The 27,999-nt window shown below is 41.6% G+C and overlaps 2 protein-coding genes across 5 annotated transcripts in view; one reads left to right on the top strand and one right to left on the bottom strand.

Moving 5' to 3' along the window:
* Positions 1-7,675, top strand: part of LOC128879636 (DENN domain-containing protein 5B) — a 24,119-nt gene extending 16,444 nt beyond the window's left edge. The window contains exons 3-21 of one of the 4 annotated variants that reach the window (XM_054128962.1): positions 439-659; positions 798-992; positions 1,071-1,542; positions 1,679-1,815; positions 1,889-2,073; positions 2,167-2,342; positions 2,423-2,634; positions 2,720-2,926; positions 3,237-3,411; positions 3,495-3,759; positions 3,862-3,897; positions 4,185-4,292; positions 4,683-4,944; positions 5,038-5,305; positions 5,380-5,692; positions 5,757-5,933; positions 6,005-6,215; positions 6,282-6,499; positions 6,586-7,675. In XM_054128962.1, the coding sequence (XP_053984937.1) occupies positions 439-659; positions 798-992; positions 1,071-1,542; positions 1,679-1,815; positions 1,889-2,073; positions 2,167-2,342; positions 2,423-2,634; positions 2,720-2,926; positions 3,237-3,411; positions 3,495-3,759; positions 3,862-3,897; positions 4,185-4,292; positions 4,683-4,944; positions 5,038-5,305; positions 5,380-5,692; positions 5,757-5,933; positions 6,005-6,215; positions 6,282-6,471 (3,810 nt within the window). In that variant the 3' untranslated portion in view covers positions 6,472-6,499; positions 6,586-7,675. The remainder of the gene's footprint in view (positions 1-438; positions 660-797; positions 993-1,070; positions 1,543-1,678; positions 1,816-1,888; positions 2,074-2,166; positions 2,343-2,422; positions 2,635-2,719; positions 2,927-3,236; positions 3,412-3,494; positions 3,760-3,861; positions 3,898-4,184; positions 4,293-4,682; positions 4,945-5,037; positions 5,306-5,379; positions 5,693-5,756; positions 5,934-6,004; positions 6,216-6,281; positions 6,500-6,585) is intronic. The other 3 variants (XM_054128963.1, XM_054128964.1, XM_054128965.1) reach the window with 3 other exon arrangements.
* A 2,689-nt stretch (positions 7,676-10,364) lies between these two features.
* LOC128879240 (G1/S-specific cyclin-D2) overlaps positions 10,365-27,999 on the bottom strand; it is a 51,959-nt gene continuing 34,324 nt past the window's right edge. Inside the window, exons 3-5 of the mRNA XM_054128200.1 lie at positions 25,035-25,197; positions 16,650-16,795; positions 10,365-15,067 (exon numbers count right to left, since the gene is read on the bottom strand). Coding sequence (XP_053984175.1) covers positions 14,849-15,067; positions 16,650-16,795; positions 25,035-25,197 — 528 coding nt within the window. The 3' untranslated portion in view covers positions 10,365-14,848. The remainder of the gene's footprint in view (positions 15,068-16,649; positions 16,796-25,034; positions 25,198-27,999) is intronic.

Here is a 27,999-nt window from a genome sequence, read left to right as displayed (position 1 = left end):
ATAATTCCTCCATACTGTTAATAGTACATTGAAAGCCAAGCCTGTTTCCAAAACTGAACATTGTAAGTAGACAAAAACCAATACAATAAATAAATTCAAAAAGCTAAATACTGGAATTAAAAAGACTATAAATAGGCTCCCGGTGAATAAAGTGTTAAAACGTAGCTTTAGTTCAGCTCGCTGAACTCTGTTTTACACCGCGTTGTCGCAAAGCACCTTTAAAGTTTGTTTCGCGGTTACAATGGAACTGGGTTTTGGCGTGTTTTACCCGAGAGTTCCAACAACCGGTAAAGAACAGGACGTGGAGAGTAACCGCCTCGCGATCAACGGTATACCGTCGCCCGTGTACGCCAGCGTCCTAGTTGCGGATGAAAAAGACGAGGGTGGGAATGAAAAGGCGTTTGTGCAACGTCGCTCATTAGATATTTAATGTTTCAGCTTTGCCTGCCGAGCGGGCTGAGATTCCGGACCCAGAAACACTCGGTGGAGCCCACGTTTCACTCGTTCGTGCTCACCAAGGAGGACGGGCACAGAACGTACGGGTTCAGTCTTGTCTTCTACGAGGAATGCAGGAATCGCAAGATATGCGCGGCTATGCAAACACTGCAGGCGATGCATATCACGGAGCTGAGCAGCGGCCAAAACGGTACACCGCCAACGTGAGTCTCCTATGAGTCGTTTAATAGCTGTGTACTTGAATGATACAGTTAATACGACCTACACTCGACGACATGAGTCTCGACGATAGACAGTTTTTATTTAGTATGACGTCTAAGAGAGAGAAATGTATTTTGCAGGGTAAGGAAAGGCCAGGATGGACATAACACGCGATCGCTGCCACGGCATTTCAAGCTATCAGCGCATTCTCAAAGTGCCGCGTTGGGCTACTATGATTCTACCAAAGACAAGTTGCTAGTGACTAAATCGATATCCTTGCTATGCCAGCAGTCCTACCTTCACGCCGCGAAAACGTTCCTCACTAATCTCTACAAGTAAGTAAGCCTCCACATCCTCCTCTAACACCGACACTCTTTTTGGAGACTAAAAGATCTCGTAAATTCCTTTTCCAGATGTGTTCCTAGACACCCAGGACCCGGTCTTAGCTTAGAGTCCTACGTGTACAATATTCTCTATAACGTGCCGGTACCATTGCCTGGGAAGTCGTTGAAGTTCTTCGTTCCCAGCGAAGAGCCAGCAAAGTCACCGTTGGAATTAGTTATATATCAGCCGACACCGTTGCAGGAACTACCGATGCTCGATTATCCTCTGAAAGACATGTTCACGTGGCTCGGCGCGGAGTGCGTGATTCAACTGTTTACCTGTGTGTTATTGGAGAACCAAGTGCTGCTAAGAAGCTCGGATTTTCACAAGCTGATGGTGGTATCCGAGTGCATAACGGCGCTTCTCTTCCCATTTTCCTGGCAGCACGTGTACGTGCCGATATTGCCTGCCAGCCTGCATCACTTCTTAGACGCGCCTGTGCCGTTCATAATGGGTTTACATGCTCAGAGCGAGGGCGGCGTCCTGAAAATTGCTAGCGAAGTAAGCGATCCAGTCTTTAATAATCGATGATCTTAGAATTTCCTCCTCGACGTAAATTGAACGAGAAGAGTTTAGAACACGCATGTTAAACTCGTTTTAGTTCGACACTGTTTTATGTTTTGTTTCTCGATTGCAGGCAAATCTTTGTTATGTAGATATAGATAAACAAAATAGCCAATTTCCAGAAGAATTACCCGTGTTTCCTCATAGGCCGCAATTCATTAATGAGATTAGAGCTCTCTTAAACAAGTACAAAGTACCATACTCGGGAAAGTAAGTGAAAAAAGTCGTTCTTCTTTGCCGCGCGTTTATTTAACGCGACGTTTAACGGCGAAATATTTTATAGGACTGACAACATGGTCATAAATCATTACAATGGCGACATCATGACAAGTAGTTTGACACTTCCTGGTTCTGGTTTTCATCTTCCTCGCAGAAAACACTCGTTGCACGATGTCCTGGATTGGGATCGGCCGGAACCGCCTCAATCGGACACTTTACAAAGGATAGTAGATATTGTTAAAAGAACGGGTAAGCGTTCAATTACAAAAATAATTTCAAAAATAATTTCAAAGATACTCGCCCTTAATATAAGATTCTTTTCGTTGCACGTATTTGTTACAGGCGTGAACGTAGACGATCTTGATTCGATAGACGATAACGTAAAGGAAAGAATACTCACACCGCAGGAAGAGTATCAGGAAACGCTTATGTTTAATAATGCGATTAGGGAGATTTTTTTGAACCGTTTTGTACAGATCTTTTCTAGTTACGAACACTTCGTTATTCAGCCAAGTCAGGTGCGATACGAGACTCATGCATGATTCATTGCTGTAAATTAAATTGCAACTGTAAAATGGAAGTTAACTGTACGTTATAGGATAAAGATGAGTGGTTGAATAACAGAGATAGTATGCACGTTTTTGATAAGGCGACATTTTTATCCGATCAACCCACGCAGCATTTACCGTTTCTATCGAGATTCCTGGAGACGCAAATGTTTGCTTCTCTTGTCGACAATAAAGTCATGTCTACGTGGAGCGAGCTGGATTTTAATATACGGGTTTTCGATCAGAGAATTTCTCACTTGAGGTGAGTCTGACGAAATTAAATATCTTTTTAAACAAATTAACGTTTAATATATTTACTGTGGAAAGATTCATTGTTCCCCTTACAGAAAAAAAGTTGGCGAGGCCATCGTACGATCGACTCGTTACGAACCATGTACAAATATAGAGGAGTCGCAAAAAGTGTTGGAACAGAGACTGATGAATGTGGATTTCGAAACAAACCCACCCAATGAGATTCTTCCTCATAGGGCGGCGTATTTTCGAAGTTTTCCATTGTTAGACACTGTTGCGTTAAATAAGGAGCCGGCTCAGAGGTACACATTACGCGCAAATATATCTCTTCACCTATTACATCGATGCATACTAACATTTACTATCTTATTTCCTGCTTCACGTATAGCATACTTCGGTAAGGACTACTTCTCTGAAGTCGTATAACGTGCATGTGTATTTTGTGTGACTGTCTCAGTGTCCCGTTAATTAAATTTAATTATCATTTAGAATTTCACGTAATCGAATATCTTCGAATTACTTGGAAAATACTTTTAATTTATAATTGTTTGTCCCTCGTCTAAATTTAACGACAGCGGAGTACAATTGTAATTGTTCGATTGCTTACAACAGCAGTCGGAGAGGACAAACCCAGTGGAAGTACAAAATGAAGTCCATGGAGTCGAATGGAAAACCCCCCGCGCCTCAAGAAACGCAGTCACCCAGGCCACAAACCAAGCTCTCAGCGGACATGAGTCCAGCGTTGATAGCGCAAGCCAATTGGACTTTTGTTGAAAAATTGCTCAAGGTACTTTCCTTGGGAAATAAAAGAATTAAATGCTCGTTGAAATAACCAGGTTAAATGCTAAATGGACCTTTTCTTTCATCAAGGACTGCAAATCAAAGACAAAGAGGATGTTGGTCGAGAAAATGGGCTCCGAAGCCGTAGCATTGGGTCACGGTGGCGAGTCGTTGTCCGATGTCGAAGAAAATACTCTAGTTGCCAGTCTTTGCGATCTCCTAGAACGGGTTTGGAGCCACGGATTGCAAAACAAACAAGGGAAAAGCGCCCTTTGGTCGCACCTTACTATGTACCAAGAACTAGAAGAGTGTAACGAATCAACTAAATCCATAGATCCGAACTTTCTCTCTCCTGGTAAGTTATGATTTATTATTGCCTCACGATATCTGTTATATAATTGTGCTTCATCCTCGTGATCACGATACTTAATAAATTTTATCACATTTGGAAATTCAGCGCTAGCGTGGTGCGTGCTGCGGAAACGACTCGATTGTACGTGCCTTATTTTATTTAAGATAAAGTGTTAAAAGTAGAGATTAGTTTCTCATACGTAGATACTCTGCACTATATTAGTTGTAAGTGACCCATTATCGATAAACGATTATTTATCACTGTCTATGTGTTCTCCGCTAAGATTGCACAAAGTATATTAGTGAGCACATTTGGTTGCTACTTTTCGGTATAACCAAACATTTTTTAATATTTTGCTTTTTTAAATATGATTTACATTTTTGTTTTGGTTAATTTTTATTTGTGTTTTATTTTCCTGTTATAAATAGCCAAGAAATCGCCAAATAAGTTTTTTGGATTACCGGACCGCTTAATTTCATCCTTAAAGGGCAGAAATATTTTTGAAATTGCTTCTTATATCAAGGAGAATTTGAATGGTAAGCCGTAGCGTTGGCTTGCCACAGGAGACTTTCGATAATGACATTGCATTTTATTTTTATGGTTCTCAGTAAACTGCATGTTCGTGTCGTTGGTGTTGATGTTTCGACAAATATTGCGGAACATATTTATTAATTTATTGAAATTATAACTAACGTAGATAGATATTTCAGAATATTATTTTCTCTTGATATCGTTGTTACGAGTTACGCGAAAGACTGAGTTAATTTGTCTATGGAAATTGCATTCAGGCTGTTTTTATCGAAGCATGACTTGTTTGCATGGATCTTTAGAAACATTTTAGTGACAGTGTAAAAACAAATAATTATTTTGGACATTTTTCAGCTTTTCCATGTAATTTAATTTGTATCATCTTTAAACCATGACAGATTTATCAAACCTGGCATTGGAGACTGATGTTTCGCCTACACGAGGGACGGATAAACATAAATCTCCCGGGGATAGAAAGATTGGTCCAGAACATCTGAGGCCTCTACCCGATTCATTGCTCTTTGACATAAGAAATGTGCAAGCGATGACTGATATTAAGACTCACATCGGATACGCCAGAGCCTGGGTTCGATTGGCATTGGAGAAGAAACTCCTTTCTCGTCATTTGAAAACGCTTCTATCGGACACCACATTGTTAAGGTACAGATAAACTTAATCTCTAATTATTACTGTTAGAACTAATGAAAGTTATCACCATGCTTTGACTCGACATTGTATCGTGTAATTTCTCAGGAGTCAGTACAAACGCTCAGCGTTCCTTCGCTGCGAAGAGGAAAAGGAACAATTCTTGTACCATCTCTTAACGTTGAATGCCGTCGATTATTTTTGTTTCACTAACAACTATCCAACCACAAAGTTGCCATATAGGGTTGTTATATTTCCTAGTCGAAAAGCAAGCGCAGCTACTACTTCCGCGAATAGCTGGATCGCTATCTCAGGTACTCTGTGCGAAACGAATCCGGTTCCCATTCCTAAAGGAGCGCTGGAATTCGTATTTCACGTAAGTTTATATTCTCATTAAATTTTTATTTTAAATGATATGAACACAATCCTTAATCGTAATTCTAATTTTAGCATAAGAATTTGGGTGTGCTCTCTACGTTACGAATAGGACACGACAATACAGGTCTTTCTCCTAAATGGATGGTGGAACACGTAGTGGTGAGAAATGAGGTTACGGGGCATACGTTTAAATTCCCTTGTGGTAGATGGCTTGGCAGAGGTATAGACGATGGCTCTACCGAGAGATTATTAGTGGGTGCTTTAGTGCCCCGCAGTATCGACAATGAGGAATTGGTCGAGTCGTGTTCGACTCCGCCAAGATGTAGATCGCCCAGCATACCTAGGCGCCCGATATTGTCTCAAGTTGAGCTGCAACACATGTTAGGTAAATACGAGTGAAAAAGTTCATTCTAAATTCGTATTATTCCACGCTCTTATTTTCTTTGCAGGAGAAGCCGTAAACGCAATTGTAAAATTCCACTATCGAAGAGAATGCCAAGATGGCTCTCTGACAGCTTTGCTTTGCGGAGAAGGTGGTCTTGTACCATCCTTGGAACAAATATTTTTATTCGGGTTCAAAAATCAGAGGATATTTGGGAGAAACTTTTATGTTTGGGATTACCTCCGTAAGTTACTCAAGGATAGCCTATGTTGATGCGAGCACAGTATCATTCGTTACTCTCAAACTTATTTTCAGTGCGCATAAAGGAAAATTTTGAAATTTCCTTGTTGGAGGAAATGGACGAATATTCACAGAGGTTGAATAGAGGCAGACGAGCCCACGTTGAGAGTAATCAAAGGTTTACTACCTTGAGATGTTACTGTCATCTTATCGATCAAATTAATATGTTCAGCCAAACACTTGGCAAAGATGGGAAGTTTCAGTTGTTCATTTGCTTGGCAGCGAGGTAATTTGCTTACACGTTTATTAGTTGTATAATTTCGTTCGTATAATTAATTAGGTTATGTTTCAGGGAGCAGCTTCTTCATTCGATGCTGCGACCAATGAGCGAAGCACGCTCCACCACAGACATGTACGAGGAAACCTCATTTCTGAGAAATACCACGTTATTAAATTTTCTAGTTCACATTCTTGAACCATTGTGTGAGTTTCACATCGTCCTTGAGAAGAGTTTGACTCACGGAATTTCCAGTATATGTTAATTTATCGAATGACATTCCGCTTAATTAGGTAAGATATGTTTTAAGAAATTGATCGTGTTCCTTTAAAATTCCCTGTCTTTTCGTATTATCTTATATCGTGTCTCTTTGATGCAGCATGATTTACCAAAGGTTAAATATTGCGAAGCGAAAGAGGACAAGTGTTATGTCGGAGGAATGAAGAACTTTCTAAAACCTATTATTAAGGAATTCAGAGGAATTTAATAATGCAAATGAAGACTGTTAGGGAACTGTAAAATAGTCGTTTTTAGGTGAAAAATTATTCGACGAAAAGTTGATACATGAGTGATGATGAAAACATAGATCTTGCCCAGTTTCAGACGCTTATGATATTAACGATGATGACAAGAGTCCCGATACAAAGATAGATCTAATTTGGCCCATCTTGCCATAGATATTAGTAGAAAGCAAACAATGTTTGTTGAAACTGACGAATCGTGTACCAAAGATGTGATCCTATTAGTTCTTACTATTAGTGTTATATTAATATTATCATTACTAAGGGTTTAGTTTTTTTTTTTTTTTTTTTTTTTTTTTACGGTCTTTGTCGTACGCAGGACATTCGAAAATCATACAACAACGTGTATATCGCGATAACTGAGAAGTTATACAGAACATGTATGGTTTTTGTATGTTCTATTATCATTTTTATCAAACGATAAAGAACAGAGAATAAGATCTCGCCCATAAAATTAGGATGGGAAAGATTTACATAGCGTTACTGTCGAATCTTTAAGCATTTCCATGGGTCATGATATATTTAAGTAATGAAATTTTAACGATCAAAGCTAACTTGTAATCTTTCCTGATTTCTAAGATCGATCTTTCGACGATTTGCAGCGTCGAGTAATACTCCTTTTTACAAAAATTGTATATTATAGTACGGAGTCTCTTTTTTATTTTCACTAGTTGATGAGTCTTTAACGTTAATTGTTAACTTTCAAGAAGCAAACTGTAACCAATTCCCGTATCTGTGTCTTGTTACATTTTTTTTCATCGAAATTTGAAGTCCAATCAATCTGTTATAGCATTGGAGTCAAATGGACCAAATAACTTAATCATTTACAAAATCTCTCGAAGTCTGGCAGTTCGCTCCTAATCTGCAATGTATGTAACATTGGTACCAATTGTCTTTCGACAGTTTTAATGTACTTGACGGTAATAAGACATAGCTATCAGAGTACAATATTTAGCATTTCACAACCATCGTTAAGTATTAAATTGGTTTAAAAGTAATTTCGTTTTCTTAGCTGTTAATATTGAAATATCATAACTCAGTCCAGAATACAGAATATTTGTTGTCAAATGGCTTGAACAATACAAATAACGAAATTATTTTTCCATCAACCTAATAATCGTTTTGCTGCATAATGTTATCAATGAAATACTCGCATAATGAACTGGTCAGGTTCTTCTTTCCTAGATTTTGTAGGGAGTTGCGAAACAGTTTTTTTTATAATTTGTTCAGCGCGGAAAATGTTATTTTAGGTGATTGCAAAGTGTGCATTGTGATGCGTTTTAGACTGAAGAGTAATTTATTATACTTTTTCTTTTATACTTTATGCATACTTCGTGCTGTCATGTTGAAGCCAACTTTAAACTTTCTTGAGCCAATGTTTCTAATCAGGCATGTGTTTTAAATATCAAGTAATGATACCTTTGGACTATTTGTAATGTTTATAAAAAAATTGAAATATATAATGCTTCTTTTAACTAAAAATAATTATAAAGAAAATATGTAACATTTTTATAAAGTGATTAGTTCTTCTACATGACCTCGACGTGTACCAGTTCACAATACTCAATTCAACATAGTTTGTACCTAAGCGTTAATTGAAGATTGAAAAAAAATTATGTCCATCTAATCGCAATCGATGCTGGATCATTCCTCGTCGAGGAGAATCATTATTCTATCAAATATTGTACATAAGTGAGGAATTATAAAGCTTGATGTAACGTACAGAATCTTTTACAAGACGACCATCGTATAATATAATTGTATATACGTATAAGAATCATAAAACAAGCTATTATAATACTGTACAGTAGAATAAAGTATTATCAAATAAAAGATTCATTCATGTTTTATTCTGAAGTTTTTTAACGATATTGTCAAATATCGTAGGCACTCCTGTACCTGCGAAATGGCAACCGAACCGAAACACGGCTAGAAAAGGTTGCCACATGAAAGGGGTATCACAGCGCCTACAAGATGGCAACCGAATCGACAAACCGGCTGGCATAGGTTGCCGCATTAAAGGAGTACCTCTGCGCCTACGAGATGACAATCGAATCAACAAGTAGACTACTATCGGTTGCCGTATACTGATAGCATCCGTGGATAAAAATGAAAGAAATGTGTGCAAATACATAGACATAAGTGAAAAGATGTACAACTAGTTATACGTAAACAGTAGTGAAATAACTTGTAATTATATGGTTACTTTAATAAACAAACAAACAAACAAACGTGTCAGATTTTATTCGTACCACCTCCCTGCATATCATGTTCTCCTGATACCAAAATCCAAAATCAGCCAGAATTTCAATACGTACCGAAAATGTGCCCCTTGAATTAGGCAACCGGCCCGACATACCTGTAAGTGTAGGTTGCCTGCTTTTCGGCGCAAACGTGCCACCTCTTCGCATATCATATGTGCTCCTGATACCAAAATCCAAAATCGACCAATTTTTCGGTAAGTATGGGAATTCAGGCCGATTCAACAATGTTGCAAATCCCTCCTCTCAAAACTTTCACAATGTTGCAAACCCAACAATGTTGGAAATCGATTCTTCCGAAACTTTTCACAATGTTGCAAATCGATTCTCCCGAAACTTTTCACAATGTTGCAAATCGATTCTCCCGAGACTCCACAATGTTGCTAACCCAACAATGTTGCAAATTGGTTCTCCCGAAACTTTCACAATATTGCAAACCCAACAATGTTGCAAATCGCTTCTCTCCAAACTTCAACAATGTTGCAAATCGCTCCTCCAAAATTGTGATTGGAAATGTCGGATTTTTACTCCTGGTATCAGGAGCACATGATATGCGAAGAGGTGGCACGTTTGCCTGTCAGTACAGGTTGCCTAATTCAAGGGGCTAATTTTCGGTACATTTCGGAATTCTGGCCGATTTTACATTTGGGTATCAGGAGAACATGATATGTTGGGAGGTGGTACGAATAAAATCTGATACGTTTGTTTGTTTGATTGTTTATTAAAGTAACCATATAATTACAAGTTATTTCACTACTGCTTACGTATAACTAGTTGTACATCTTTTCACTTATGTCTATGTATTTGCACACATTTCTTTTATTTTTATGCACGGATGTCATCAGTATACAGCAACCGATAGTAGTCTACTTGTTGATTCGATTGTCATCTCGTAGGCGCAGAGGTACTCCTTTCATGCTATGCCAGCCGGTTTGTCGATTCGGTTGCCTGCTCGTAGGCGCAAACGTGCCACACCTCTTCGCATATCATGTGCTCCTGATACAAAAATGCAAAATCAGCCAGAATTCCGATACGTACAGAAAATGTGCCCCTTGAATTAGGCAATATATATACTTACACATACAGGCATGTCGGTCCGGTTGCCTGCTCGTAGGCGCAAACGAGCCACCTCTTCGCATATCATTACAAATCGGTCTAGAATTTAATACGTATCAAGTACTTCTCGTGCCACCTCTTCGCGTATCATGTTCTCCTTATAGGAAAATATCCAAACCTTATTTATGATTAAAAATTTATAACAATGATACTTAATACAATGTTTCATAGCATTTACAATCAATGTAGAATATTTAAATACTTTTTAATTAATCTTTGTATTAATCTCATTGCTGGACTATTAAGGAGAACACATCGAGTGACTGTATAAAATACCAATACTTTATTTTTCAATCGACTGTGCGTCGCACCACGCACAGGATATGTACAAAGTCGTCGTACCGTTTCTCCACCACCGGTACAACTTTGCGCGCCTACCGATTAAAAAGTTATTTTACGTGCTAGGTTTAAAAAGTAACGCATAAGTGTGGTTGCTTCATTTTTTTTTCTTCTTCCTTTTTTTCTGTTCACTTTTCTCTCCCGTTATATTTGCTCCTTCACGGGCGACAGATTAAAAACTATACATACTGTTCCGAGCGGTGTATATGCGGTGCCTGAGGTATATCAGTGGTATTTCTATTGCGTTGCTTCGAGAATCGGTAAAACAACTGATACGACAAATATACAAAGTTATTAACATATAGGATCGATGCGAGTACACTACACATTTGTTCGACGTGTCTGGCAGTGGAGATATATCCGTGTCGCGGAGGAGACGGGCTTCAACTCTTTCGGCGCATTCGTAGAGTACAAACTCTTACTTTCACTTAAATGGTAACGCATGGCAGAGTGTTAGATGGTGACGCGCGATACCGAAAGCGTTCAAGAACCTTGTCCTCGCATCGAACAAGGAAAAACAATTGAGAGGTCGGACCGTGGCAACTGAAAATTCGCTGTGTAGTTGATTGTAGCATTTGTTCGGCCGGTAAAAAGAAGAAAAAGGTGACGCAAGCTCATTCGCGTTCTTACAAAGCTAAAACAGGGGCGGAAATACGAGGGCTGTTCGATTGGAACGAGACGCGATTTAGGAACAGGTTCGCGAGGAGCATGGGTCTCCATACATTTTTCTCTTTGCTCTTTTTCACAGCAATTTGAAAAGAAAACATTCTTCTCGAGTGAAATTATTTTCATAAATCGAAAAAGGGATACAAGAGAACGCGGAGCCTCGTATAATTAACGTAAACGAAATGGTAGTATAAATAACTTAAAGGAAAGTACAGGAACGTAAATCTCGAATGGTTCGTATAAATAAAATCCAACGAGCAAGTACAGTAAAGAGAGAATCTCGAAAAGAAATGAATATAAACTGAATATTCGTAGAATCATCCGAAAAAAAATGGCGTGGATAATTCCGATCATCGATATAAAATAAATAAATCAAAAATCACGACACGAACGATTAGAATTTCGTTTGACTCGAGAAGAATCGGAGACCCTTCATCGAAGAACCGTCATCTCCCGGCTCGAGTCGACGTTCTGACGATGCGTCCCCTCGCCCCCGTCTCTCGACAATCCCCCCGATAATTTTCCAAGGTACATAATATACATGTAAAATAGTGTTTGCGTGCGCAACGCGTTTTACAATACGCACGCGCTATTAGTACAAGTAAGAAAAAAGGTGAACCGTGCGTACCAAGCCGGGATGATACAGTTTTTTTTTTCCTTTATATTACTCGATCTTCTAACGTTGTACTAAGATTTGGTTACTGAAGAGTATGTTGACTAAACTAGTTCGCTTTGTGGCACTGGGCTATCCCCCGTTTTGTTAGTCGGAATGCGGATACACGAGCGCGGACGAAACGCGCGTTCCTCGTCGACGATCTTTTTCGCCGTCCAACGCGAAAGGAGAGATGGAACGCGCGTTCCCCGATAAAAAAAAAAAGTCCGTCTCCTCTTTCTCGTTACTCTATCGACGGTTCTTTTTTTTTTCTTTTTTGTTTGTTTAAGTACTAACAAGTAAATATTTTTTCTGTTTTCTTTTTTTTGGATGATCGTTCATCGATCTTTCTCGGACGTTTGACGTCAGTCGAACCTCGGCCACTGTCGTACTTCAACTTCGAAACATTTTAACCGATTGCTTCTCTTTTTTTTTTTTTTTGGTTGCCTCGACATACCCTAGGATTATTTATCTATACAACTATACGCGTACAGCGTTTACAGGACCAACAGCGTACATACGTTGCGTATCCACGACCCTAACTTTAGGCTAGAATTAGGCGACGGTTGCGTATCGATCGGAACGACAGTGGTCGCGGTTCGACTCCTTCGGTGCTGCTCAACTTTTGCAAATCCGATGCACTGAAGTAGCGTTTGGAGAGGATTTTGTGAAACTGAACGTAAATTTCATTCGGAGTATTAGAATTTTCGTGTCAGGCCCCGTTCGCGCGACAACGGGGCCCTGAAACAAAGAGTACCACTTAAAATACTTAGTTCCTTTGGGATTTGAACTTGTGCAAGAAACGCTCGTCGAGCTAGCGAGCCGTTCTTGGTGACTGAATCTGGTGCATTTTGGAGAAGTTAGGAACTAAAGTTACATCCTTCCTCGCGACGGTCAACATCTAAGCGATAGAACCTGACGAATCCTGGAAGCTTGACGAGAGCTCCAAACAAAGACGCACCAACGAACGCAGCACCGAAAGTGTGGAATCATCGGGTTCCACAGATAAGCTCCCCACATCTCGCTTCTCAATTCTGTCGCTTTATCTTACACAGACTACGCGTTAACTCTTAATCGTACGCCTCGTATAGCTTACCTACATATGTACAGCCGCGGTACGGGGACAACGAGAGCGACGCAGGGGGGGCTGGTTTCGAAAACTGACGCGTTTTTGCTGCTCCGCAGCTTCTTCGAGTCGTTCGATCGACGAGTCTGAACTCGCGAAATCTACTATTTGCGAGCGAAACAAAGATAGACTTTTCCCGTTTCTGAAACCAGTCTTCCACGGAAGCCCCCTGTTCCCCGTTTCTCACACAAATCGCACATGCATACATACTCGCGCACACGAACACCGCGTTTAAGAACGAGCCGACGCGACCGATCTTAGGAACCGACTGGAATAAGCGACGGGTCGCGTCGCACGCCCGGGACAACTCATTTGGATAAACAATTAGCGTAGCGTAAATACAAAAAGAAGGGAACTACCGTCCATCGGTTAACGCCTCTTTCTCTCTCTCTCTCTCTCTCTCTCTCTTGCGCGCGCGCGCGAATTAACATACAAACTTATCCGCGGTTTTTCATCTCTACGCTGTCTCTCTCTATCTCGCATACACGCACACATACCTCGTGTATATATGTATATATATTCATATATAATCATTTTCATCATATGTATACCTATGTACAAAACACTAAGTGACTCGACATGACTATGTGCATTTCTCCCCGTTCACGTTTATTCCTCCTCCGTGTTTTACAGTCCCGCGAAGGAGGATAATCCGCACTGCCGTTCTCGGCCCTACGATAACTCGATACAGGTTGGCGTGGTAGTTTCGTTAGTCGTCCGGCTAAAAATTAAGTGTATAATTCTATTACGAAATAGATGCGTAAAGCGTATTACATTGCCTTCCCCCAACATCACGCCCTCCTCTCGATACCTTCCTGGTTTCTGCTCTCTTTATTTTCTTCTTCCTCTCGTTCGACGATATGCTCGATAATATTTTCAGCGACCGCGGACTCGGAGACGTTTCTGAGCCCTTTTCCCATTAAAAATCATTGGAAAGCGAGTCGCTCGAGAGCCGATATTAACGTGAAAGTTTTTGGCTACTTAAAAAATCACGTGCTGCAACGTTGCAACACATGGTAATTGCTTCTCCGATTCGCTATAATTTCTCGGAGACGTTCTGCTCGATTTTTCAAACAACAGTTACTCGAAAATAAATTCGATCCCCCAGGGGGAGATATTCCGCATCCGCTTTCACTCTTTTCATTACAAGGCGTGATCTCTTTCCACAGGGTCAGCGTCTCCGATGGTCCCGTCGCACCGCGGAAAAAGAAGTCTCTGGAAACTCTAGATCACGATTCGAGACGGACGCAGACTCCGACGAGAACAAAAAAAAAAAAAAAAAACTAATCCCGACGCCACGTCGGGGACACGATTTCCCAAGTAAAAACGCGTACAACTAAATAACAACGAGATCCAGTTGGCGAACTCGCCCTTCGCGACGCCCGTCTTTCGTCGACTAGCGATCGAAAGATTCTGAACTGGCGGAATCATGATCCGTTCAGGATGCTCCTCTGTTTTTCGAATAAAACTAATCTAACCAGCTAAGAACCTAATGGCCCCGTGCGCTTTTCGACGGCGAATACTCGAGCGAAAACGAAACGAACAAACGTGACATCCCTTGTGCGGACCTTCAAAAATGATTGGCGCCAGTTTTGTTTCTGATTTAAAGAAGCGAGAAAAGAGCGTTATGAGAATAATAAAATTGTGCAGGTCTCGCCTGGTCTTAATTGAATCGTGATCTGACATTTACTCCTGGCGCCAATAATCTTTTACAAATGAATCTTTCGCGTCTAACTAAAATAATCGACGCAGACGTTAAATAACGGAGTCGAGGACTGTTTTTCAGGAATCGTTTTCAGGACGTGTCTCTTCGGGCTCGAGCTTCTCCTCTTCGTTCTTCCTGGTTCTCTTCCTGGCCGTAGGTCCTTCAGCGTCGTCGTCGCTGTCGGCTAACGTTTCTTCCTCGGCCTCTAGGATCAGCAGAGAGTCACCCTGGCCAGAGTTTCCCTCAGCGGCGTCTCTCAAAAATGGACGTCCCTCACGTCGGTCGGCGTGCCCGCCTTCTCGTGCTCCAGAATCTTCTCCTGGCTGGTGATCATGTCGTCCCCCAGCGGCCTCTGTGGGGCACTCGACACGGACGTCCCGATCACCTGGTGCCCGCTCCCGCCAGTCCCGTCCGTGGCCACGTGAGCCTGCGACACCATCTCCTCTATCTGCTCCAGACAACCTTGCAGGTAGTCCTGAAATTAACAGACGCGAGATTAGAATACGTAATAAAACATTATGCGAGTTTCGATTATCCTAGTTCAGCGACAGTTGCGGAAAAAGTAGGAAGCTCCGGGACAAGACATTGATACTGTGACAGAGAGGGAGATACAACAATCGGAGGAGAGACAAAGACAGAACGATGTCAACCATTTGTAATTTTCCAATAAGTTATCAAGTTATTTCTTAAACCGTTCCTTATATAAAATTCCGCAGCGTGAAATTGCAAAGTGAAATTGCATGATAATAACTAGACTGCGGATGTTTATGCAAAATAAAATCTTCACAAACGTGCCTACAAAAGTTTCACCTAAATAGGAATTTATTATATTCTGCAAATATAACGTGAATTTTCCTTTCAATCTTTTTTATATTTTTATACATATTGTTTGCATTTTGTAGGTTCTTGCGCATTCAAATTTCTAATAAATGCATGAAGACCCGCAGTCTAATAATAACAGATTGGAAAATTACAAATGTTTGACATCGTCCTGTCTTTGTCTCTCCTGCAATTGTTGTAGTACCGCCCTCTCTGTCGCAGCACCATTACAGAGACAAGGATCTACCTTATCGTTCTCTCTGCGAGCTTCCTATTTTTTCCGCGACTGTCGCTGAAGTCAACTCGGAGTTCTGCTTCGACTCCTGCGCACCCTTCTCGAACGAGACATCCTAACCTAACCTAATACATCTACATCCTAACCTAATATAATAACGATCGAAAATGTCCAGGTTTCCACGAACAAATCCACGGGGAATGATTTCATGAAGGGGATGAATCGTCGAAGAGGATTTTTCGAGAAAGACTCGTGGAAGGAGAGTCCAGCCAAGATGTCGTGCAAAAAGCCCTGACGGGAGGAGTGCAGCAGGTGTCAGGCACATGTTTACGGGGAAAAAAGGGTCGAGCGAGCACGCCGAGAGGGGGAAAGAGGGCAAAGAGCAACGCGCGATTCGAACACGCGCAGACTATACATTCATAACGCACCAAGCGCAAATAAAGTGCACGCGTGAATGGCTCGGCATGGGGTCCACGGCCTGTAAGCGCAACATTTTCACCAGCCACATGTGTTTAGGAGTAGGAAGACCGTCCTCGGGGTCTCTATCTGGCCACCTGCCTCTTCATTCATGATCTCGACTCGGTCGCGACTTAGGCTCAGTTTTCGTCACATGTAAACTCATCGATATGCAAACGAGTGCGTTCTTTTAACAGATTGTTGACCGGTCACGAGTTAACTCGTGTTTGCATTCGCATTATTTATTTCAATTTACGAAACCCAGGGCGATATGGAATATTGCAAAAGCTTCGATCATCGCGTTTAGTCCCGTCGGTTTTTGATTCTTTTCTGACAGTAGAATATACTTTTTAGAATATTTAGAATATATAGATTATACTATTTATAAAACTCTCGTCTCTGCCAGTCCGACGTCCACTTCGCATCACCCGTTCCCATTCGAAATGGTAGGACTGTCGCGTCACTGTCGCGACCAAACTTATTCCCTAGACATTGCTACCTGACGTTTTCTCGAGCGACTCGTAATAGCATCAACAGCAGGACAAACCTGTTCGATAGCTGTGATGCGGGTAAGCTCGTCGAGGAGGCCAGCCAGCCCGTAACCGCTTTTCCCAGTCCAATCGAGACCGTGGAGGGCCGCCGCGACGCTCGCCGCCGCGATCATGCTCGGCGTGTACATCGAGAATTTGTACTCTGCAAAAAGAAATTCGTCGTTGAGTTAGTATGTACGTTGGACCGTGTTTGAAATAAGTCTCCTTAAATGCACAAGTTTCTCTACGATAAATGCACAAGTTTCTCTACGATAAATGCACAAGTTTCTCTACGACAAATGCACAAGTTTCTCTACGATAAATGCACAAGTTTCTCTACGATAAATGCACAGAAACCATCCCCACCACTGGAGTGGGGGTATATGCCCCTTGAGGGGTCGAGGAATTCGATCGCCGAGTAGCATAACATGATGTGGGATCGGATATCTCGGTGAGACAATGCTGATGCAACGATAAAACTTTGTTGTTATTAACTTTTTTGTTGTAAAACTCTCGTCCACTGTATTGCCTCACCGACTACTTTATTCGCTGTCCTCTACGTTCGAAGCGCGCCGAAACATAAGAAAGTATACGAACTCTACGATAAACGCACGAGTTCCCGAGCTTGTGCATTTAAGGGGACTTGATCGTTTCGTTAAAAAGTCTGCACACGTGTGACACGCGTCCCGCCCTCGTAAAAATCTACCTGGGCAAACGAGGGAAAACTTGCGGAAGACGTTGACCTCGAAACAGAAAAATTCGCTAATAAAGGTAGCTCAGGTAGATCCCGGTCCCGAAACGAGATTTACGACGTTCGAAACTGTAGGCCTCGAAAGTGGTAGAGCGGACAAAAGTCCAAAGGTTACCGACTCACCAATCGCGCTCCTCTATCCCTCCCCTCCCCCCTGGCCCTCTTTATTACCGACGGTTCGAGCGTGAAAGCTTTTGTCACCTAGCCAGGAATAGCGCGCAAGGGACGAATCTCCGTGAAACCGGAGAGGCAAACAATTAACCTTTCTCGACTGTCTCGAAGATCCTATCCGACGTATTCCCCTAACCGCCGAAAACTGCGAAACGGGACTTTCTAACGCCTTTGTTAACGAGCTGATTCGAGCCATGGTTTTACAAATACGTGCAGAATGAACGGATGCAGAATAAACGGAAGGGCTGAACTTTACTTCGGGGCGCTAGAAATTATTAACTTTTTTAATTACCGTTTAGTAACTTTTGATGCCTAGGTCAATAAAAATGGAAGTTTTAATGTTAGGAATCCAAAAGTCATGCGTATGTAAAGTTGAGCATTTTTGGCGTGTTTGACTGGTTCATTCGACGCCATATTGACGTTACCGATGCTCTGTTGGTCAATTTAGGTAGGGAATGTCATTCTTTCCTATCATTTGTTGTAAACGGATGTTCGTAGATGGCGTTCGCAGATGCTTGGTTTGGTGCGTTTATAGTGCGAAGTTTGACGCAACTTTTCCCCTATATGTTTTTGCACTTTTCTGGTACTCATCTTGCCAAAGTATTTTTTTCCTGTCTTTTTATTTTTTTCCATTACACATCTTATCCCATAGCTTTTCGATATTTTACATTTGTTAGCCGGCCCTAACCCAACCATGAAAAACCAAGATGGATGCCTGGGATTCGAACCCAGGTTCTCAGCTGCTCCAGTGTCCACCCTCAGTTCGGAGACGAGCAATACAAAATGATAAAACATGTTACGAAGGTACTGTCTGAGTAGATTTGGAGTCCAATTTCCTGGATCGGTAGAATGACATTCCCTACCTAATTGACCAACAGAGCATCGGTAAAATCCAATATGGCGTCGCATTAACCAGTCAACTACGCCAAAAGTGCTCAACTTTATATATACATATTTAAAATGACGCATTTATTTGAAAACATCGAACCTATTATCTAATTTAGAGAAACTTCTACACTCAAAACTTCGAAACGCGCATGAGTATTTATGTGACCGAGTGTGTATTTCCCGCGTGCGTTTTCTTTGAATTTTTCATGGGGCAGGTACTATTCATTCACGGGAAAGACGGGAACAGGTTCCCGTGGACGACCGAAATGTCTCGTGGACGGGCTGAAATTGAATCGAGCGCGCCCGCGCCGGCTGCTGTAATAAAGCTATTAAGAATGGAATTCCGTGAAGCCGCTCTTAAATTTGCAGAGCCGCGAGAAGGTTCGTTTTGCCTCGCGCAGGTGCGTCCCTCTGGCCCGTGGACAGGGAATTATTATTTGAGAACGACATTCCGGTTGTCCGGGGACCACCCCCATTGATCGATCGCCGTAGACTTTGTCGGTAAGGCAGGTCTGTCTGCAGGTAACACAGAACAGTTATCAAGAAATAAACTAAATAAACTTAATTAAGCGAGCAAATCTGGCGAATGCCACATTTGAGAGCGAAGATTATCACTGAAGTCACTAATGGAGTACGAATCGAAATTCTATTCTAATAAAATATAAAATCGCTTCAAGAGAAGTCGGGGAGGGACTAAAAATACTTATCCATCAACGCGATATCTTTCTTTTGTCGTACCTTTCTTAAACTCCCACTACTCGCATTTCATTTATCTTGTGCTCTTTCATATATTTTCTCGTTTTATTTCCCATTCATTTTCTTATCTTGTCGACGACCTCTTTTCATCTTTTCTCAAGTCTCCTTTGAGTTCGTTTTGTTCGTTCTCTCTTGACGGCTCTTTTTCAGGCTTCCCCTTTTCGCATTCCGCTTTTCTTCGGGCTCTTTTTAGTTTCTCTTTCTCCGCCCGCCTTTTCTTCTTCCGTCCGCCGCTTGCGCGGTCTTCTTTTTCTCTTCTGTCATTTATAGTCACTCGCGCATTAGCGCGCGCGCGCGGAAATAAACGCGAGTATCGCGAGAAAAATTGAAACGTACGACCGCTTCGAGAACGAAATTCCGTCTTGCGTTACGAAACACCGAGGGATCCACGTTTCCTCCGTTCCTAATCTAATCGTTTACTTTGAACAAATCTCTGTCGGATAAGGACGAGAAAACTGAAGGTGCAGGCGGCGGGGGGGGGGGGGGGGGAAAAAAGGGGGGGGGGGCGGATGGGGGGACACGAAGAGGTTCGGAGACCTTCCGGGATTCAAGGAAGCGGTCGGAATTTCGTGGCGCCGTTTGCTTCTCTTTTCGTCGCTGAAAAAGAGGGTCAAACGACTCGAACGTCCCAGTCGACTGCCTAGTTTGGCTCGTGAGAAACAATCACCGTCGTTCTAGTCCTCCCCTCCGCCCATCTTCGCCAGCCGGAACCAGAGAGCCAACCAGACGACGAAGGACGATGGTCCTTGCTTTTTGCCATTGACGGTTGTAATAACAACCGACTGGCAGCGGCCAGAAGGGATTTAAACGTGTCTCGATCTCGTCCCGTCCCTTCTTCTTCTTCTTCTCCCTCTTCTTTCGGTCTCCCCTTGTTTCTTTCGAGTCGCGCGGCTTTCCAAGGAGAGACGATCGCGAGCGATCGAGAGATCGCGCCGACCGATCTCTGTTTTCGGAAGGGAACGGTCGACCCGGTGATTTCGATAATTGTACGCTGGAAATACCGCGGGGGCCGAGCGCCGAATAAGGGTCTCGTTAATCGCGCAAAGAGAATGCGAAATACTGAGACGGGCAATAAGGAAATGTATGTATTTAGTAAATACAGTGACTACGTGCTTCGACACGGTCGATTGGTAACTCACTCCGTAGGTTCGCGGAGACCATTCATTCATTCGTTTATTTTTATCAATTGCGTAACTTATTATACAAAGTTATTTCCATTCTTCTTATCATCGTCTTGCATGATTCATGTAGTGTTTTAATACCGTTTGTAGTGTTTCTTGCTTTTCATCTATTGGGGCACGCTGGTCTCGGGTACCTCGGGGTTGCGAAGCCCGTACTGTAGCTACAAACACTGTTACAGCCCCTCAGGGCATTCGCGGAAACCTCGTCGCTATTTGTGATGTATTGAGATGGATAGTAAGGAAACATATACAAGGTTTCCCAAAAATGTCGGATGTGATTGAAAGGGGTGGTTCGTGGGGTGATTTGAAACAACTTTTTCCTTAGCGAAAATGTTGTCCGAGGCTTCGTTAAGAAGATATCGACAGAAAACCCTCGACCAATCAGAGCGCGGCCGCCTACGCCACTGCGGGGTGTCTATCGGCGTACTCGCGCTCTGATGACCCCTGGGATTGACCAAAATCGTAACCCAAGATTGCCTTGTCAACTTTAAACGTCCATAACTTCCTCAATTCTTAACCGATTTACTCCATCGATACAGCGTTGGAAAGCTCTTTCAAAGCCCAATTAAAATTACTCAATGCTAAAAAACGCTCAGATGGCTTCATCACCCTCAAAATTCGTGTCAAAGATCACAACCCTCAAAAACACTTACGAATTTTTTTGAGGCCCTTATAATTTTTCTAGCGGTTCACTGATTTTTTTATTGGTATCTATTACGAAGGTGGACATTCGGTAAAAATTTCATCCAATTCCCATTTGAGGTTCTGAAGTAAAAAAATAAATAGTTGCAAAAGCTGAAAACTCCAAGGGGGTTCCCTTTCCAAATTTCGACCAAAAATTTTTATTTTAAGATCTCGCCCAAAATATGGTTTTCAACGTTTTTTGGGGCGAGAAACACGATTCTGAAGTCGGTTTCTCGATAAAAAAATTTTATATCGTGGTTTATTTAAAAAAACACTCTTCTTCTTTAGGTTTGGTGTCTTATTTTCGCAAAACTTGCCTACCTACCTTCTCGTCCCTACGATCCCCTAATGTTTAGGCTAGTGAGACGAGCGCCACTCGAACTGAAAGTGTCAATCGAAGAACATCTTCGAAAACCTCTTTTTATTCCTTTATTTTAATCAAATACTTTTACTTAATTTAATTCTGTCTTTATTTACACCCCCTCATCCTCGCTAAGGACAAGAATCTGCACACATCTACATAGGTACACGAATACATATACCGCTGGCAAGGGCCGCATTAGGTATCGAATAACACCGCAGTGATACGTAAACAAGTCAGGAATAAAACCGAGCAATCGAATTTCTAAGAAGTATCATATACGAATGCTCACTCGACGCATACGTAAGGTAACAAAATAGTCGGGCATCGTAACTTGGCATTTTCGTTGCTCCATTCTCGTTTCGAGTTCTATCTATAATTGTATGCGCGCATGACCCATTAAGCGAAAAGAAAGAAGCGCGGAGGAATCGATTCGAGAGCAGTTACGCGATGGTTTCCGTTGGGTTTCCATTGCACCGAGGATTCTCAATGCGGCCCGTGCGACTCACGCTTCCTCCGCTGTTTTTTATTGGGCCAGACCGTGTTTTGTAGGGCTACGAACGGTAGGTGTGGAAAACAATGAAACGATTGAGAAACACTGGGCACCGGTACGATCCACAGGCATATTCATTAACGTGCGAGTTAACGATGCACGTTCCCAATTGTTTACGACACCGCGACACGGTTCTAACGAGGCTGACAATGAAGGCCCGCGCATAAGAATTGCATTCTAAATCGCGCAACGCGTTTACTACGCGTTTATAGCCCCAATAAACGCCTAAATGTCACCTACGCGAAACAATCGTCCGGACAGTGAATCACTATGGTTCCCAGGCTGGTTACGAATCGGGATCGGGGCCTTCCATTGACGAAACTGGAACGAATTCAGCTCGGAAAAGTAAACTAACTTTTTCTATTAAATATCTCGGTTAAAATAATTACGCAGTTAATTATGACGCGTTAATTGCAACGTTACGATGATATTAATTAGACGAGGGGAGAGGATGCGCGCTGTATTAACAGGCCGAGTATAGAATTATAAGTACTATATGATTCGAGCGATCGTTATCTTTCTTAACGAACGTTCCTTCCGAGCATTTCCAGGATACACGCCGCTCTTGGTGCGTTAAAATGAATTTAGAAACGTGTAATTACGTTTAAAAGAAGAAGCGGGAGTGCCATCGTTCTTTTAAGATATACCAGCGTCTGGCGAACTTGGATCCTGTAATTGAAAATAGGACGCGCTTAAACAGTAGCGTAACCGAAGAGGGGGCCGAGGGTGCAGGATGCTAGGTACTAGAAAATAATTTTGCGCGGTTAAAGTTTCATCGGTGATGCGTTTCTAGTCAAGAGCGTGTGCAATATTCCACTGTCTGTTGGACGCGAAATTGCTTCTTTTGCTAATTATTCTTATCGCGTCGACTCGAGTATTACGAGGGCTGCGCCCGTAAGGCGTCGCGAAACTTGTAAACCAGTCACAATCATTTCACAAACGAGGAAAGTGGAACGAATTATAATTACCTTTTGGACAGTTTATGACAAATATACGCGCATGCGACAGGCGAGCGAGGAGTCATTATTTTTCTACTCGTTCACATTCGGTTGTATTTATAATTCTAACCTCGAAAATAAATGAAATGGGAGTAACACGGTGGAAGATGAATATTTGAAATGGGGTGTAACGAAAGAATAAAATATTTTCTGTACGAGCTGGTAAATAGTAACTGACAAACGTTACAAGAAATAGAAAGAATTTCTAGAAGTATACACTGCAGTTTTCGTGCATCTGTTGAGGCCCTAGGATACTATAGAAAGGGTTGGCACTTGTAACGGCAGGACATATCCGAAACTTTCTGTTTTCCTATTCTGCTCTTTTCTAATTCTGCAAATATTCATTGTATATACATTATACAGTACATATTTTCAGTACATTTATTTTTGTAGTAAAATAAAAGACTGGATTATGGTAAATATTCCAACAATGAAAATATTGAAATTATTCATTGTATATACATTGTACAGTGTATATTTTCAGTACATTTATTTTTGTAGTAAAATAAAAGACTGGATTATGGTAAATATTCCAACAATGAAAATATTGAAACTATTCATTGTATATACATTGTACCGTGTATATTTTCAGTATATTTATTTTTGTAGTAAAATAAAAGACTGGATTATGGTAAATATTCCAACAATGAAAATATTGAAACTATGCATTGTATATACATTGTACAGGGTATATTTTCAGTACATTTATTTTTGTAGTAAAATAAAAGACTGGATTATGGTAAATATTCCAACAATGAAAATATTGAAACTATTCATTGTATGTACATTGTACAGTACATATTTTCAGTACATTTATTTTTGTAGTAAAATAAAAGACTGGATTATGGTAAATATTCCAACAATGAAAATATTGGAACTATTCGATAGAGAAATTACAGGTTGATCAAGAAAAAATATAGACTACCACTATCTAGTGTCAAACCCTATCCTTCTGTCTAGTGATGATGTTAGAACGCTCAGCACGTGTACGGAAATCCTGTAGGAGCATTTATTAACCATATTCAAGACGTACGCAGACGTTCAACGGGATTCAAGTATCCCGATCGAACGTCTCAGAACTGTCCCGAAGGAGCTAAGTACATGATGTGTCAAAATGCAGATAAAACCCTATTTTCCCAAAATGCAGAGAGCCTATTTTCTAGAACGCACCTAGCCTAACTCGGGTGAATCGTTCGTAGCATTTTAGCACGGTTTCCTCGAGCTTTCCTCGGCGCATTCGCATGCGAACTCGTCCCACATTCATTCGCTACCGCACAAAAGTATCCGGACACCTGCTTCTGTTCTATAACACACAGTTGAACTTTGTACGAAAGGTATTTAGAGCGCTTATATCAATTGTAATTATTATTATCCTCTTGAATGTATCATAGCACAATAGAATTAATTTTTATGTACAAATTATACAATGAGTATGCAGAAATAAAATTCCTGCCTAAGAAGTACGAAATATAATTGGACGGTATCAATGGTTAAAAGAATCTCAAGTTTGAAAAGGGTGGTTCGTGGGGTGATTTGAAACAACTTTTTCCTTAGCGAAAATGGTGTCCGAGGCTTCGTTAAGGAGATATCAACGGAAAACCGCCGACCAATCAGAGCGGTGGAGCGCCCGCAGTGGCGTAGACCACTCGCACTCTGATTGGTCGGGGTTTTCCGTTGATATCTACTTAACGAAACCTCGGACAACATTTTCGCTAAGGAAAAAGTTGTTTCAAATCATCCCCCGAACCACCTCCAACATTTTTGGGACACTCTGTATAAACAGACAACCTAATTTCTTAGATGATAGTGTTGCAACAGTAATGGAGCAAAATGGATCGTACGCAATTCAATACTCTAGCATTAAACATCAAATATTTGGTATGCATTACTATTTAATAAAATAGAAGAAACTTTTGGAACAACATAAGAAGTACGTTAGGTACTTAAGTAACTTTTATGCAATGCTAATACATATGTATTTCGCAAGTGTCCGGATGCTTTTGAGCGGCAGTGTAAATACATAGTACACGCAGCTCTGTAAATCCCGATCGTTTCTCACCTCTGGCGCTCAGAGCGATGAAGGTCTGCGCGTGCCTCGTGACCATCGCCAGGTCCCAGGTACGTGGCACCGGTAGTCTGCTCAGGATGTGCATCAGGAAGTCACCGGGCGTCACCGCGGATAATTCCCATTTCAGCTTCGAGACAACCAGCTGTTCCCACCTCTGCAACAGTCGAAAGAAAGAGCACGTTATCGAACGGTGTCGCGTATTTTTCTTCTCTCTCTTTTTTTCTTTTTGTTCCCCTCGGAGTATTAGCATGCGAGCAGGATGTGGGAGCGATGATATGCGAGATGACGTCGATAACGTTTATATCGTACAAGGTACACGTTCTGTGTACGGTCTGCAGGATATCGAAGATCGCGTGGATACCTCTCTATGGCGGTGTAACGAGACACGTGGGTCATCGTTTGCGGTGTAAATTCTAGGTGTTGGATATCCCAGCTTCATGGTTTCCCGTATAGTGAACACAGGCATGCTTGTATTTGCACTATTCGTAGCGTCAGATATCCTGTACGGAGGATGTCGAATGTTCAGAACGTCATCAGACGTGAATTATGTTACGTTGAATTGTTAAAAATGGAGTTAATAAAGTACAGTCCCATAGAAAAGTTTTTACGGAAATTGATCGGTGTACGAATACCTTTTCTTCAAAAAATTGTTTTTACCACCTTCAGTGCTCCAAATTCAATTCTGTTTGCACAGAACTGTTCAAAATCGTTTAAATTTTCATTAAAAAAAATTTTTTAATTGATTGTTTTTTATTATTTGATGTTTCAAGCCCCTTGAACCCATGTAGGAACCCCATAATATTTGTGGAGCACCTTAGGTACTGATTTTCAAAAAATTCGCAAACGATAAAAGACTGTGTCTTCATCGTCAGCCACAGATAACTCAGCAATGGCTCGAAGCCCGCTTCCAGTGTCGAACGACGACGACACCCAAGCTCTAGCAACGACGTTAACGATAATTCGTTAAAGAATGCCGCGCTTTATTTGGCGAGCGGTCTAAAGCCACGTCACGCTGTTTCGTAAGAGAATTTCGCAGCCTTGAGTAGCGTGCCCGCCGAATTCAATGGACTTTTAATCAAAACGAAGGACACGTAGTACTCCACGTAGTATAACCGCCGTGTAATTTCATGGTCGAGAGAAAACGAGGGTACTACGACGTACTCGAGCGAGCAGGGCATCCGCGAAACGGAAAGGAAACAGCGTGTGTGTACGCTACTACGATAACGCGATACGCCTCGTGAAAACGAGCGTCTGTTGTATGGAAAACCGTGCAAACTTAAATGGGACTGTTTTTCGACAATGGGAGGAGTTCTGAAAGAGAACAATGGCGAGAATGAACTGTAAGAATATCCAGGGCACGTTTGGAGAGTGTAAAATCTATAGCCAATGCGATATGGAATGGATTCTAATTGGAGTACAGAGGATGTTCGGTAGTCGATGTATTGTATGACGTGTATCACGCAGAATATGTAGCACGAAGGATGCTTAAGGCATCGAATATGTAATACGAAGAATGTTCAACGTATGAATACTACATTTACATTGTTGTGAAGCATCGTGGAAAAGATTGAGTACGTCAAAGAACTTATTTAACCGTTCTTATTAATCCTTTCGGTACTACTGTCATCTATAGGCTGCGATGTAAGATTTGGCTCTCATTGTCAGTCGCGCATGCGCACTGGTTTTAGCGTCGGTAAAGCATCTAATACAGTCGTAAAACTGGCGCTCTTAAAAATAGAATTGGCACGGAAAAATTAAATTATTAATGAAAAGTGGAAATGCTTCTTACCATTCAATAATATTAATCGTGTGGATAAATTATAACATGGAGATAGGGCTTGAAATAATTTTACAGACAAAATATATTTGTTACAATTAAAAGAACGGGTTTTCAAGGTTTTGGCGCCAACCGTTGCTATGGGTCATATACAGTTTCCTATACAGCACTGCGCAGTCAGATTGTTTTCGACGCGCATGCGCGACTAGGAGAGCCAAATCTGAAGTCACAGCCTATAGACGGCATCCAGGAAACGAAAATGGTTACCTTGTATAGTATGCATTGCAAAACTATAAAAGTTTAGTGTCGATCACGGTTGAGATTTCTATAAATGTCGCAGAAGACGTTTTTGGTCAGCACTTCCGTACCGAAAGGGTTAAATAAAAGCTGTACCCCGCGTGGAATACTATTTCTATTCTATAATATCTCAAGCCCAGCGCCACCTATCGGGTCCAAATTTTGCCTTCTTTTTATTTAAATATTATATGGTCTGTATTTAGGCCAAACATGGTCCCTAATTAAGAATTTTCGAAAAAAGCGCCACCCAGAGGGCCCTAACACAAACAAAAACAATAAACGTTTATGAATAATCGTGTTCTCGTAAACATGACGCTTGTTGGCAGACGTGCCACGCTGAGCGACGATTCTTAAACTTGACGCATCTCTCTTTCCCCCTTTCTTCCCTTTTTACAAATCTTATCTCCCTCCTTCGCGTCTCACCTCCTCGACTGACCTCTTATCCTTGAGAGGGTGGAGCTTCACACTCGAGTGCTCGCGTACACGCTCGTAACGCGACACGCAACGCGCCGGTGAATGAAACAAAGGCGATGTCGCGCAGTGGTATAGGCGCGATTTTTACGCGGCCAGAAGTTGATTCTCGAGTGGTCTCGTAATCGATCGCTGTGGATACACGATTAATGGTTTGTTTCTCGGATAACGCCAGCAGAGCGATGTTCGATGCAGATATTACGCGTTTATACAATACAATATCACAAATATTACGTACATTATGTATGTTTTTACTTTACCCCATAAATGCATAGTCTAATCTGCAGTCTGGTGGTAAATAACAAGATACCAAGGTACGTACAGTCAGTCCAAGAAGTACTCGTAAACTCTATGCTTTTTAAAGAAAGTCTAAAGTAAAGGTACGACGTTGCCAACTAATTGCACTGCATT

The sequence above is a fragment of the Hylaeus volcanicus genome, chromosome 7 (genome assembly GCF_026283585.1).
Source record: "Hylaeus volcanicus isolate JK05 chromosome 7, UHH_iyHylVolc1.0_haploid, whole genome shotgun sequence".
In the NCBI taxonomy this organism is placed as follows: Eukaryota; Metazoa; Arthropoda; class Insecta; order Hymenoptera; family Colletidae; genus Hylaeus; species Hylaeus volcanicus.
This window is presented reverse-complemented; position numbering and strand designations above follow the sequence as displayed.